Below are 14,249 nucleotides of genomic sequence, written 5' to 3'. Positions count from 1 at the left end.
ACTTTCAACCCTGATGAAGTCCAGAGGCATGTAGCCAGTATGTGTATGCTTCCAGTGCATGGTTCCACTGTTTAAAATTCAAATTCAAATCAAACTGCATGTTGTATAGAGTAATGTCTGTGTTCGTACTTTGTATTGGACATTCATGAAATCCTATTCAGTGATGTCTCGTCAAAATGCATTGACTTCATATTTTGTTTTTTTTATATCCTCCAGTACTGTTTTTTTTATGCTGACTCCATTAGCTTGAAATACTTATCCATACTGATTTGTTTTTTTAACCAGTAACTTTTCGTGTTGTTTCATTTTATCGTCCTTGTTTTTCAAGACCGCATTGATATTGTTTTGATCCTCAAGGCACAGCCGATGTTTACCATTCCTAATGAGATATACAATAGCGTCTCGATAGCCTTGGTAATAAAAGCCATTTAGTACCTGTGGGTAGAAAGGATGATCTATGAAGGTATGACTGATTAGTTTATATCTGCAAAGTTACAATTTAGGTCACACGATAATTGCTCTACTGTTAATCAAATCTATATTTTCAGTAAAAGATACACCCCAATTAAATTTATTGCATACAAACACAGTAGAATACCCATTGTTTTGTAAAATATACTAAATGAGGTTTCATCGAGCAAATAGATAACAAATATGTCAAGCCTCAAATACTGCATACCCACGAAATGGCAAAATACTAGGGTACCCAGAGTCCTAAAATTGTCCACAGGTGATACTTTAAAAAACCTACAGCTAATCAGTTTAGCGTTTAGAGTGAATTATGATCCTAGAACCATTGCTCTCACTGTGGCGTGCTCAGGGATATCCAATATGTGTGCCAAAATCTTTGTTTTTGTTTGTTTGCACTCCTGATGTGTGTCAAGATTTGTGGGGAGCGTTTCAAAAATGATGTGGGTGTTTTTTAATTTATTGTATTAAACTTCAATTTTTTAAAACTTTTTCTTTATTTTAACTTAACTTGATTGCTTTCACATGAGGGCTTATCAGTCCCCATGTAATTTAATAGTTAAGGTGACAGATTCTATTTAACCACTTGCTGACCGCCCCCCTTCCTGTCCAGGCCATTTTTCAATATTTAGCATTGTGATACTTTGACTGACATTTATTCTGTCATGCAACGCTGTAGTGAAATTAATTTTATACCATTTTGGGGACATATACAGCTTTCTTTTGGTGGTCTTTAATCACCACTGTGGTTTTTATCTTTTACTATATAACAAAAAAAGTACGGAACATTTCATTAAAAACCCTGTTTTCCCCTACGTTATGCTATAAAACCTTTATTAGTACCCAATCTTTTGGTAAAATATAAAAGGGTCACGTCGAGTAAATAGACACTAAACATGTCAAGCTTTTAAAATGCGTGCGCCCACAAAATCAAAAACTACCATACCTCACATTGGTCATATGCGACGCTTTAAAAGCTTTTACCGATCTTCAGTTTAATGTAAACAGTGTTTGATGGCCCTAGAATTATTGCTATTGTTTTTATTTTTTTTTTACACTTAACTTTATTGCTATCACATAGGGGGATAACAATCCCCCTATGTGATAGCAAATATACAATGACAGTTGTATATTTTTAGGGAGACATCAGTCACCTTGGGACTCCCAAAGAAGCCGATGAAGCAGAGATCTGCTTCACCAGCTTCTTCTTTGGCTATAGCAGACAGAGAAATGACAGCTAAAGGTGGAAGTGATGTAAGACACACCACTTCCACATTCAGGGATCGGAGAGGAGAACAGCAAGTAGGAGGATGCTGATGTCTTCAGCAGCAGAGGGGGGCTGCGTGCTATATGCTGCTATACAAGCGATCGACCGGCTGTAGAGCTGGCCGAACACTTGTATGCAACAGCTGGTACCGGCTGTTTACATACCCGGTGGGATTCTGCTTGCATGCACAAGCAGAAAAAAAAATGGGCGGATGGCAAGCAGTTAAGGAGAAATCAGGGGTCTTTTAGCCCCTAATGTCATCTCTGCAAGCAACCAGCAACTACAATTTTCCAGAATCTACAGGCAATTCTCAATGTGTCTTTTTGTGTGTGGAAATGGAAGCCAATGGAAAGCTAGTTACTAGGAGGAAAAGGTGGTTGATTAGGCTTGAAAAATGCATTAATTTGTCAGCTCTGGGAGTAAGGCAGCGGCAGTGGCAGTGGGGCCACTTCTATTCAATGCAATGCAATCTATCATGTAGGTAAATGGTACTTACAAAGGAGGAGGGTGGAAATAAGGCATAGCTCACTCTGCATATATTTTGGACAGACAGCTGGAAGCTACTATTCAAAATATGAAGGCATAAATGGCTGACAGGGCAGTCTCGAGGGCAGATGTCAATCTCTCCGGTGAAAGGGGACACAGTTATGATCGAATGTAGTTCATAAAGTGGTTGGAAGTTTGAAAGGCCGCCATCAATATACCTCTGTGGAAAGAAAGAAAAGCTGATGATTAAAGTGGTAACCAGTACTTACTGTGTTTCAATAATGACAAGAAAACCTAACCTAATGCAATTTAGAAAAACCTTAAATTTATCATACCTGCGAGCTCCAGGACTAGGTGCACAAATCTGCATGCAGAATGTGTATATCGGAAAGGCTAAGTTACTCCTGAAATGTTGGTCTTCTTGCTTATACAACAACCTTTATTTTCAAGAACGGCAGAAAGTGTTTCAGATCTTTCCTGTGTAATGTTTTTTTCTTTAATGTTCTCTTTATTTTTGAATACAGATACAGACCCTTTGATCAACAAAAAGGATTTATATGTTTTAACATGCTATGCTAACCGGACTGGTTTATTCAGCTGGTGTAGGTGGTGTTTTTTTATGATGGATACCTCATGTAGTGTTTCACTTTATTGTATCTTCCATTTACAAAGCTTCTGCACATTATCTGCCTTTTCTTTGGTGCATATGTGTTGGCTCTCATAGCTAGACCTCTAATGCTATAGCTGGACCGCTTTGTATTGTGTTTCATCGCTCCAATGACAGTTAACACATTCCCAGGAAATGTACAAGCTGCAATCACAACTGTATCTGCATCTATAGCCGTTTTTATAAAACAACCCATGCAGTCAAGTGGTCCCAGTAAATGTAAATGCACCATGTTGTCGAAAAATTTATTGCGAATTGAAGTTTCATACCTGTAGGCCATTTTGGTCCTCCCTAAAGCCTGTAAAAAAAACTCCTAATGGCAACTTCCGCACACATCTTTCTGTCCTGTTTCCAGAAGGCCACAGCTGTTGGATGCTAGCACCACCGGAGTGAGCACCGTTCTTATTCAAAGGCTGCATGTGTGCAGCGTGTACTTTCTTTACTTGTAGCAGCAACTCAGAGCTCAGCCGCTGATGCTAGAGGGGGCAAGAGCATGCATTGGGAATGCGCATTTACTCCTGTGAAGCAGTGGTTTAAGATGGACAAATATGGGCAAACAGATATGCAACATCAATTAAACAAGAGATTTCTTCACACAGCACAGTACATTTACATCTGTTGGGACCCCTTGACTGCATGTGCTGTTTCATAAAAAAGGTGAACTAATCCTTTAGGGGACATCAGCCTGCACTATAGTAGGATATGTATGAATACAATACAATCATATCTCTACCGGGGTTATAAACCCCACCTCTGTCACTTAACACTGAGGAATAAATATATATAAAAGTGAAATAATTTCTCAGCACGCGTGCACCAGCCCCTTGCTCAATTTGCATATTTTCTTTTATGTGTAAATAAAGTAAGCAAACATCTTAGAAAAGTTTATAATTTTATAGCAGTATTCTGATTTTAAATTAAACCACAAACCTTCTTTAAAATGACTTCTAATTTGTATCTGCTAATTGGTAGATTGCTACAGTTGGCGTATACTTTGATATACTGCCATCTAGTGGATAAACAAATGCATTGCAGTCAGTACATTTGAGGGGAAACTGTAAAGACATTAATTTGCTATTGTCTTACAGCACTGTATAGTCTTTTCAAAGCTGTATAAATACGTGTGTAAAAGGGATTTTCCTGGTGTAAACAATTTATTTCCATATTTTATCCTTTAACATTTTTGAATGCACACACAAATACGGACAATTCTGTTGGAACGGACAATTCTGTCCTTGCTGCAATTAAATATCATGCATTGTGTTATCAACCTTACTTGAGCGCTCCCTTTTAGACTACAAAACACCTCTCCCATATTTTATAGAAATGAAAGGGGGAGGCGTTTGTAGTCCAGCCAAGGCAGAGTTGTCAACTGAAAAAGGAAGTTAAAAGCACAATGAATTTCTGGCAGTTAAAGTGACACTAAATTCAGGGGTTAAACCTTAAAAATGCAATTAAGTACTTTAACTATGAAGGAAAGTGTAGCTTATTTGTGTATCACTCGGCTGTAGATCCTCAAATCATCTCTCAATTCATGCAGACACTGTCCTTTCTTCTGGAGGGTGGCTACTTTTGTTTCTCACAGTACCTGTGTGTGTTGTAAAGTAGCCACCACTCCAAGCTCAGGAAATAAGGGGAAATCTCTGTATTGGCAACACAGACAGAAGAAAAATGTGTATTTATATGACATATGCGCTACCACTCTGGACATACATACAAACCCAACACTTTCTCAACGCTCTAAAGTTTTGCTCTCACCTCGCTAGACGTTTTTCTAGCTTTGAAACCCTATGCAAATCCTCTGCTCTGGTGAGACACCTTGTCTTCCTTGCCTTGAACTATCCCAGAACAGTGATTTGGCAAGCAAAGCCTGAGAACGAGACTTACACGTCACCATCACGGAAGATGTGTGGGAGGACATGAATCTCTGCTTACTGAAAGGCTCCACAAATACTAGAGTTCAAGAAAAACTACAGATTGGGTTCCCGATGGTATTGCACTCCGGAACTCATCCATAAGAATTCACCTGCTATTCCTGATGTTTGTTGGAGCTGTCATCAAGGCACTGGCACTTTCCTGAGTCCTTTCCTGAGTCCTTCATATTTGGTGGGATTTTTCCGTAGTCTTTTCCAGAAAATTATGGGTGAACTGGATCAGTTTACTGCCTGTTATCTCCTTCACCATTTGGCAACACTCTCTCACACTTCATGTGTGAATGTGGCAAACACAGTGATTCTTAGACAATGGAGATCACCTACTACACCTAGTATAGGAAACTGATTTAGCCACTGTACAGAACACCAGGGTTGAGTCCTGTAAGGATGCTATGTTTCCTCTCTGTTTTGGATATGGTCCCTTTAAAGGGCAAATAATGTGTTAGTTACCTGCTGGAAGACAGGAAGCTGTAGAGAGCAGGAGTGTGAGAGGAGTAGTAAGGAGTTTGTGTAGCCAGGCAGCTACATGCCAAGCAGTTTGTTCCAAGGACCAAACCCTGCTGAGGAGATACCCCAAAAGCTTGGAGACTGCCCAATTGGTTTTGTGGCCAAAAACCCTGAAGTCAGTGAGAGTCAGAGTTTATTTCTGTAATGCTGAAGAAAAGCTATTTCATTTTCCTTTGGGTCAGTGAAGACAGACTGTTTGGGTTGTTTTGCTGCTGTAAAGCCATTTGAGTTGAATAAACACTATATTTTGTTGAAAGGCCTATGTCCAGTGATCCTGCTGAATTCCCAGAATATCACAGCACATGAACTTCTTAGCAGAAATGGTGGAACTAATTCACATTAGTCAAAACACTGTGCCACACAGGCTTGGTCCTCATGGTTGTTATTTAAAGGCATGGCTACATATAAGACGCTTGTGCATTCTGATGTTATGGGAGCCTTCCTACATGATTGTTTCAGCTGACCACCTTTTTCTTCGCACTACTGCATTATCTATAGCATTCTCCAAAGAGATGAAGTACCACCAAGCAAGCTCCCATGAGCCATTGCTCCTGTATCACCTTATGTTATATGGTGGTTCATCCGGGGATGCCTCTGAGCCATACCTTCCCCTCCCCCCTTCCTTGCTGTTCCCTACATCTTCTGTTTGTCTTTCTCCATCACCTATTTTCTTCCCCTTGAATTGAGGTCATACACCTGACTGATAGTTTACATCTTTTTACACCACTTTAATGCACTTTGCAGTTTCTTCTTCACATGTCCAGAGCAGTCAAATGTTATTTGTGCCTTATTTGTTCTTACCGCCTAGTATTTGTTTGGGTGGCTTATTGTATTTCCTTGTTGCTTGTGACACAATTGTTAAAACAAAAACATTAAATTTACTTCTTATTGTTATATCTTTATTCTCCATGCCCATTATATGGTTTAATTGTTTCCAAAATGTTAATAATTTTTAAAAATTGTTGCAGATTTTCCATCACTTCCTGTCATTGTCCCCTTAACAGAAAGTGAGGGGAAATCTCTCTAACGAAGCCCTAGATAGCAGGAAACCCTGATGGGTGTTCTAACATTTCCCCATTCTATTCTAAACCAAAAAAAAAATGGATTTAAATGCACTTAAAAAAAAAAAATTCCCCCAATAAAAAAAACACACACCCAAAAAAAAGAAGGCGGCAAAGGACTGATTGCCAAAGGGCCGGTAATCACGCAATCAAATTTTTTGTTAATACAAATACTAGTCCTAATAAGGATTTTTGGAAACAATGAAGAATTGTGAACCCGAGGGGAGGGGAAACCTCCACTGCAATTTAGAAAAGTAAAGCCCAGTTTGCTACCTGACCCAAAACTCTTCCTATGCAGTTCACCATATGTCCCTACAGCAGCTTTTAATACACTGACACTATGACTGCTCTGAGCCCCCCGCCCTGCCACCCCTCAATTTATAGTGAGGTGGCTGAATCATATAAATGCCCCCTTACTGGCCCTTTCAAACCTGCTGGCCATGGTAACAGGTTATGCAGTGCATTGTAGTTGAAAAAAACTGTGCACATAAATGGGGACTGGGAATTTTAAACACGCAGGATTTGCTGCAAATCCACAGTCACAGGAGATCTGAACCGCATTCCTAAACATGACCTGTGTAATTGTTTTTCTTTCTCAACAGCCTACATATTCTGCTTCATCTCAAATACAGCTCTAACCTATTGGAATGCTAAAAACCTGCAAAAACAGACAAAACATTTTCCAGCAAAATCAGATTCAAACTTTCAATGTCGATATTGGCTACTGGGGAAAATGATTATATCATGTGAGCAAACAATACTCTGCAAAAAGAGAGGACATATACTTTTCAGTAAAAAGATTTGCAGTTAGTAGTTTTGGTTTAATTTTTTTTATAAAGAAATGACTATTTCTTACCACTCCTCGGAAAGAAGGTGGGACCAAGCCGCAGTAAAAGGGGACAAAACAGCTACAGATCAGGGCCTGTAATGATACAATCATTTTCCTTAGCAAAAGGTATATCATCCTGCTACACGTACAGGGGGAACTGAATACGTTGTCTTAAAGTGTATATAAAGCCCCAATTTTTTTTTTTAGTTTGGACAGCATGGAGAGGTATTGGAACCCCGATTAGTTTGTTTTTTTTTTTATTGCTGGCTGTGTCTCCTCCATTCCCAACTAGGCATTTTGTCCCTGAAAATAAAAGCGCAACAAAATGCTCAAAACAAGGAATCCCTGTTGCTTGTCTTGAGTGTGATACAACCATCAAGACAAGGAATACCATTAATTTCCATGTCTCCTGTTCACACCTGAGCATTTAGACACAAGCAGAAAGTACATGAGCTACTTTTTGGCAGATTACAGCTTTTAGGTCCCATAGACTTCAATGTGAAATGCCTGGAAACATGCGTTTCAAACATTTTTGCGCGTTTTGTAGTATGAAGTTTGACATTGAAGTCTGTGGGACCAAAAAGCGCTGTAATCTGGCAAACAGTAGCTCATGTACTTTTTCCAGTGCTGGGCATTTTTGTGCTTGCGACAAAAGGCTCAGTTGTGAACAGGGACCATAGAAATAAATGGGATTCCTTGTTTTGAGCATTTTGTTGTGCTGACCTTTGAGTGATAAAATGTCTAAGTGTCAACAGGGACTCAACCTCACTATTTGTCCTGGTGACTAATGATGTGTGGGGGGCTTGGTGTGAACCCAGTTCACCTGCGTTTGCTCGAACCCATGCAAAACTGTTAGTGTCACACCCCCGTCCAGGCCCAATCAATTGTGACAGTTGGATTATCTGCCCCTTAGTGACTTGTAGCTGTGGGGCAGGGAATGCAAATGCAGTAACTAATTGGCCTGGAAGGGGGTGTGACAGTTTTGCACGGGTTTGGGCAAACTGGGTTTACATCAATCTCCCCCCGCCCACTTATTATTAGTAACCTGTGTCACTTGGACAGAGTAATGGGAAATCTGAAATTTGGAGTTGTCACCAAAATAGGAATAGTGGGAAAATCCAATCCAATGGGGACAACGGTCTACGAGGGGTTTTAGGGAGATTACCTATCACTTGTTGCTGTGTCTGCAGGGCATAAGGTAAAGGAATGGTACACAGATGGCAAACACATGGCAGATGCAAACTTTAAAAAATGCTTTAACTTTAGATATATTTTAAGCCCTTGGAACTGTTCACATTGAAATTTAGATTGTGATTTGTGATTAGGGTTACAGCTCAAGGTTTTTAGCACAGAAATTCTCATGCTTTAAAGCCTTGGTTCTCAACTGGTGGGTCGTGACCCGAAAGTGGGTCGCGATCCCGTGTTCAGTGGGTCCCCACGTGCCTTCCACTTTTCTAGTTGAGAAGCTCCTCAGCCTCCCCCTAGCGCAGCACTGTCAGTTCTCACGCCAAGCAGTCATTCAAAATATGCTGCCTGTCGCCGAGCTTTAGTTCGAGGTGGGGTGGGCCTATGGTCATGAGGGACCTCCATCCATACGTGCATTGCTTACAGCTCCCTCACGTGTCCCGTAGAGGTGCCTGGACCAGAGTGACGTCACATTCTTCCTACCGGCACCTCTACAAGGGAGCTGTAACCGCAATGCACATATGGATGGAGCTCCGTCACAGCACAGCAGCCCACAGTGGACCCCAGGCTGAGGATCTACTCTGGTTCTCGTAATGGTAGGGAGACTGGGTGGATTTAAAAAAAAAAATTACATTTAAACATTTTTGGTGTGTGAGAATGTGTCTGTGGTTGTGTATGTATGTCAGTGTTTTTGAGGTCCTGTTCATACTAGCACAGTGCGTTAATCGTATAGTACCATGCGATTAACGCACTGTACCACGCAATCGCACCTACCGTGCGTTCTGGTGTGGGAGGTGTGTTGTGTTGCCATTCATTTGAATGGTACCCCAAACGCACCTCCCACCCACAGTTTGTATGCCCACATCAGAAGGCGAGGTACCCTAATGCCGTGTTTTCCATTGCAGTGCGACTTGGGTCGCGACTTAATAGCCAAGTACAAATGTGGGTCCTGAGGTTACACAGGTTGAGAACCAGTGCTTTAAAGTATACCTGAAGAGAAGTACAGGGGGCTGCTGTGTCTGAATTCAAAACCTTTGAATCACAGACTTACGTTGGGTGGACAATGGTACATTTTCATACAAACGTTCATCTGAAAAATGTCAACATTTAATTTGGATATGGAGTTTCCTGAAAGCCACATTCATTGTTAAAATTTAGTTTGTTTGAGCAAAATAAAAGTTCCATCCTGCTGCGATTTTTTTTGTCACTACAGTCAAAATCAATTGTCTATTTGACCCAATTAACAGAAAATTGAATGAAAGTTCTAAAAACAATTTTTTAAGCAAAATTCTAGCCGTGTATAACCAGTATTAGAATAAGCTTTCTGTCCAGCAGTGTCAGAACCCTTTATCTCTATACTTGTTCCAGGTCAGCGACTCAAAGCATTGGAAGCATTAGATAAAGCAGAACAACCATGAAATTAACATTCTGAAAAGGAGAGGTCAGCAATGACATCCTACATAATTCTGTAACAGGTATACTACACTGGACAGAGATTTTCCTTCACCTTTCTTTAGGACAGGAAGGGCAAATTTCTCCAACGGGGGCACACAGTGAAAATGAAAAGCACATTTTTAAGTGAGAAAAAGGGTTAGCATGTCTGACAATGTTTTTACTGCTGTCTGTGGCTTTCCCTACCCCTCTTTCCCTGAAAAGACTGATGTTGATTTGTAGTCTAGGTTAATTTTGTTTCCCATAATCAATCTGTCATCATTTGCATCTGTCTGCTGCTGGGTGCATCCTGGCCACAGAGCAGAGCAACCAATGAGAGATTTCTATGAGTAGATATCCCTCTCCAGCCAATCACTGTGAGGTTCCTGGCCAGTGGTGCATGCTGAGGGAGGAGATAAATTCTTGGGGTGGACCATGTGAGCGCTCTCTTCCTCCTCTGGGCCCTGCCTGTGGTGAGGCTGCTATGGACTGCCTGAGATGGCTAGGCCTGAAGCCTGGGGACTAGCCATGTGCTTTCACTGGGACCCGAGTCTGGAGGCCCAGTGATTACTACTGATGACAAGGATGAACATGGCTGGTGACTTCTACCTCAAGTACTGTTGTGCCAGGTGTTCTTCCTGCTGTAAATTGAGACAGCAACCACACTCCATTCAAAAGGAGTCTACATCTACCTGGATGATCCTAATCATTGGCCTCTCTCCCTAAAGTTCTCAGCATTACATCTACAGTCTGGACTTGACTTTAATCGATCACCATAGAGGGCAGTAAGTGCTTATAAGAAGATCACTGAGTTGCGGTAACCCATATCAACCGACCCTAAAGTCAATGTTTGCTGGTGTGCTGTGGATCCATCACAGATGAAACCGTGAGACCCATTATTTCTATTACTGTACACCACCCTTTGGAGTCAGAGGTAGTATTATCCTGCATTGGGTATCACTGGCCGAGAAAAGAGTGACGCTATACTAGGAAGTGATGAAAAATCTTCCCAATGAGGTCACAGACAGAAATAAAAACCTAACAGAATTTTTGACTTTTCCCCCCATCCTATCATGAACTAATAACTGAAAAAATGGCTGGACCTAGGTTTTAAAGATATATTAAAATTAAAATAAAAGATCCAGGGGACAAAGGTACATTTGTGCCTGGACACAAACCAAGCTGATGCTTTTTAAAGAACCCCCGGAAATTTAAAAAAACGTACGCTTGCAGTACGCTGCAAGGGTTAAGTGCTCATTTTGTCTAGGGGGCTCAAATAAAGCAGATATACTCACCTGATCCTTGGCCCTGCGGCAGTCAGCGCTCACATCTCTCCCCTTTGCTCCAGCTGTGGAATGTCCTTGGCATCCTTACAGCTAATGCAATTAAATGGTCCTGCATGGAGCCCAGTAGAGGCCGTGGGGACTGGCCCAGCAGCCCAAAGAAAGCCGGTGGGATAGAGGATTAGGTAAGTAAATCAGCTTTATTTACGTCCCCTAGACAAAATGAGCATTTAACCCTTGAAATTATGGGCTACCCCACTACACTGGTAAGTTCTTTAAATTCCTGGAGTTGTTCTTTAAGGCTTTTCCATTACCATCTTCCTGTCTCATAAAAAATGCCTGCAGACCTCTAGATTGCATTGACTAGCTCCAATATCTACATTAAAGTGGAACTTAACTTACCTCCCTGCATTTCCTTACCAGTGTCGGAATCTCAGTGCAGCTAAAGGAGATTGTAAGCAGGCAGACAAGTTTAAGTTATTGTAGAATAGTATTGTAGAAAAGTTTAGTTCCACTCAGTGGTGTCCCTGGCCATTCTGCTGCCTGCCTGAGACGGGAGGGGGCAGGGAATGTGAGTGACGCCGCCTCCTGCAGGCACTGCATCTCCCCGCCCGGCTCTTAGCAACCTGCGACACTCTGGCCAGCATCTCGCCCAGCTCCTGGCAACCAGAGACGTCAAGCTCATGGCAACATGACTGGTTGCCAGGAGCTGGGCAGGATGCTGGCCAGAGCATCCCATGTTGCTAAGAGCTGGGCGGGGACATGTGTATGGCCCTTACACATCTCCCGCCCAGCTTTAGCAACCTGGGACACTCTGGTCTGAAAGGGGGCGGCAGGTACACCGCAAACAGTCTGAAGCAGAGCGGCCATGCCGCTCCCCCACATGAACCTGCCCACAATCCACTTTATCTTGGGCATATTGATTTGGCTTTGTAACTGCAGTGTTTCATAGCAGAAAACTGAACATGATAGAAATAGTGAGATAACCTAGTAGTAGTAGGCAGTGAATGTCACAGCGGAGCCATGCATTGTTGTATGAAATGCCAAGCTCCACTCATATCTGTGTTTGGCGTATTCCTCATTTGCTCAGGAGCAACATATTCCAATGCTGGCTTAGCATCTGTACAACAACAAACACCAATACATCTCGTCAGGTCAGCATAATGTATTTCTACCTGCAGAACCTCTTCCTTGGATTTAAAATCAGAAACCAGTATAGTTTTTCCATCTGACAGTCGTGTAAGAGCCACATGAAGTCTTCCACTTGCTAGTTGGTGTGCGTTTTCTGGCATAAATCTGTTCAGAGTCTTCTTCAAAATGGCAAGTAGATTGAAGCTTGGGAAAAAAGGCCCAAGAATGGGCTTCCTAGCTTCATTTGCTGCGTCCATTATTATTTCTTGAAGTTCATCTGGAACAACCGAAAATAAGAAAAATTATATACGGAAAGCAGACATTGCACATCATTTGATTTATTTTTCATGGACATGAAAACTCAGTAGCCAAAACCTCAAAAAGACACTGGCACCTTGCCGTGCAGGGCAAAGGGGCTCCCAGACCCATTCTCATACTCGCCTTCCAAGTGCTCCTTCCACTTGGAGCTGCCACTAAAATCCCAAGTGTCGGCTGGGGTTGAATGTTAGGGGGAGTGGGGACATCATTGGTTGCTAGACCTGATCACTGTTACAGGGAAATTGCCACCAGCTGTGATGGAGCGCGTGAGTAAAGGTGCCCATACACCTTACGACCATCGCAAGACTTTTGTCTTGCGATGGTCGTATGCTTATTGAAAGCTCGTATGATCTGCCCACCTTGGACGGGCAGATCGTACTTGCGATCATCGAAAGCCCGCTCCCCCGCTGAGGGGCGGGCTTCCGATGACCGCAATGCAGAACGGGCAGTGTGCGCGTGCGCACACCGGCCCGTTCCACAGCTATCGAACGAGCAGGCTAGAAACCCGCCGACAAATCGTACGATTCTCGGCGGGTTTTCGAGCATGCTGGTTCGACAAAAGACGTGCGACCGTACAGTAGAATTGGTCGTACGCCTTCCATACACTGTACGATTCACGTACGATCGCGGGATTTCCCACAATTCTCGTACGAGAATCGTACAGTGTATGGGCACCTTAAGTATATAGGTCGGTTAGGGAGCTCCTTTGCAGAGAAACTGTTACTTTGCCCTGCATGAGCAAGGTGCTATTGTCTCTTAAATGTAAATGTTTTTAATCCTCCATCCCGCCAATCTCCAGTATTGTAAAAACATATTTTCTTTTTGCTTAGGTCACCATCCGCATGCGTTGTCCCCTGCATTCTCTTCCACCACATCATACACACCAAAGATTTAGGTCTGAAATCTTTTTTTTTCATTGAATCCGCTTTATTGTATCTCCATGATTAAGCCCTGAACAAGAGTAAAACACTTCAGAGCTGGACAGGTTGTGTATTGTAAGCCATGTTATTATTTCAATTGAATAAAAAAGGAATTCAGGGACCTAAATCTGTGCCGTGCGTTCAGTAGGGGATGAGAAGGATCCAATTGTCAGTCTGGGCACCCGTGGCTTGCAAGTGCTATATAGCCTACACCTAGCACGATGCCAACTCTGGTGGAGAATTTCACCACTTGTCACTACCGACTACTGGGTTAAATAATGCAGCCATACCTGGGAACTTTTGAAAATCATACTCCTGAGCATGGGGATGGAGTGGTGGGTGTGGCTAATCAGAATAGTGGGTGCAGCAAAAGTGAACTTTTAAAAGTGGGAGGGGCTTACATGATAGATTCAGTGTCTATAGAATCTACACATCATGTGTAGGCCTCTTTAATGTACTGACACTTTTACTTTAAAAACCATAACATTAAAAAAAAAAGGACTAGTACATTTTTAAGGGAATTTGGACCAATATACAACGTCATTTATCATCTTCCAGCTTCTCATTCATGAGTTCATATGCTCAGGTCAATGACACGTTTGTTTAACTTGAAACTTGGCAGTATGTAAGAGCACTGAACACATTTTTGTGCAAACCCTTGACCAAAGGAATTAAGGAATTTTAAATAACATGTATATTCATGGATATTTTTGCTGTATTTATATAACACACATATAATATATATGTGTAAATAGTGCGTGT

General features: G+C 41.9%; 1 protein-coding gene across 1 annotated transcript in view; it reads right to left on the bottom strand.

Annotated features, from left to right (window-relative positions):
- Positions 1-255: 255 nt before the first annotated feature.
- Positions 256-14,249, bottom strand: part of LOC108800152 (patatin-like phospholipase domain-containing protein 1) — a 19,387-nt gene continuing 5,393 nt past the window's right edge. Inside the window, exons 2-5 of the mRNA XM_018572104.1 lie at positions 12,294-12,526; positions 7,247-7,312; positions 2,232-2,441; positions 256-435 (exon numbers count right to left, since the gene is read on the bottom strand). Of these exons, the coding sequence (XP_018427606.1) occupies positions 256-435; positions 2,232-2,441; positions 7,247-7,312; positions 12,294-12,526 (689 nt within the window). The remainder of the gene's footprint in view (positions 436-2,231; positions 2,442-7,246; positions 7,313-12,293; positions 12,527-14,249) is intronic.

This window comes from Nanorana parkeri, unplaced genomic scaffold (genome assembly GCF_000935625.1).
Source record: "Nanorana parkeri isolate BGI_ZX_2015 unplaced genomic scaffold, ASM93562v1 scaffold1939, whole genome shotgun sequence".
In the NCBI taxonomy this organism is placed as follows: domain Eukaryota; kingdom Metazoa; phylum Chordata; class Amphibia; order Anura; family Dicroglossidae; genus Nanorana; species Nanorana parkeri.
Note: the sequence above shows the minus strand (reverse complement) of the source record. Positions and strands in the feature narration are given on the sequence as shown.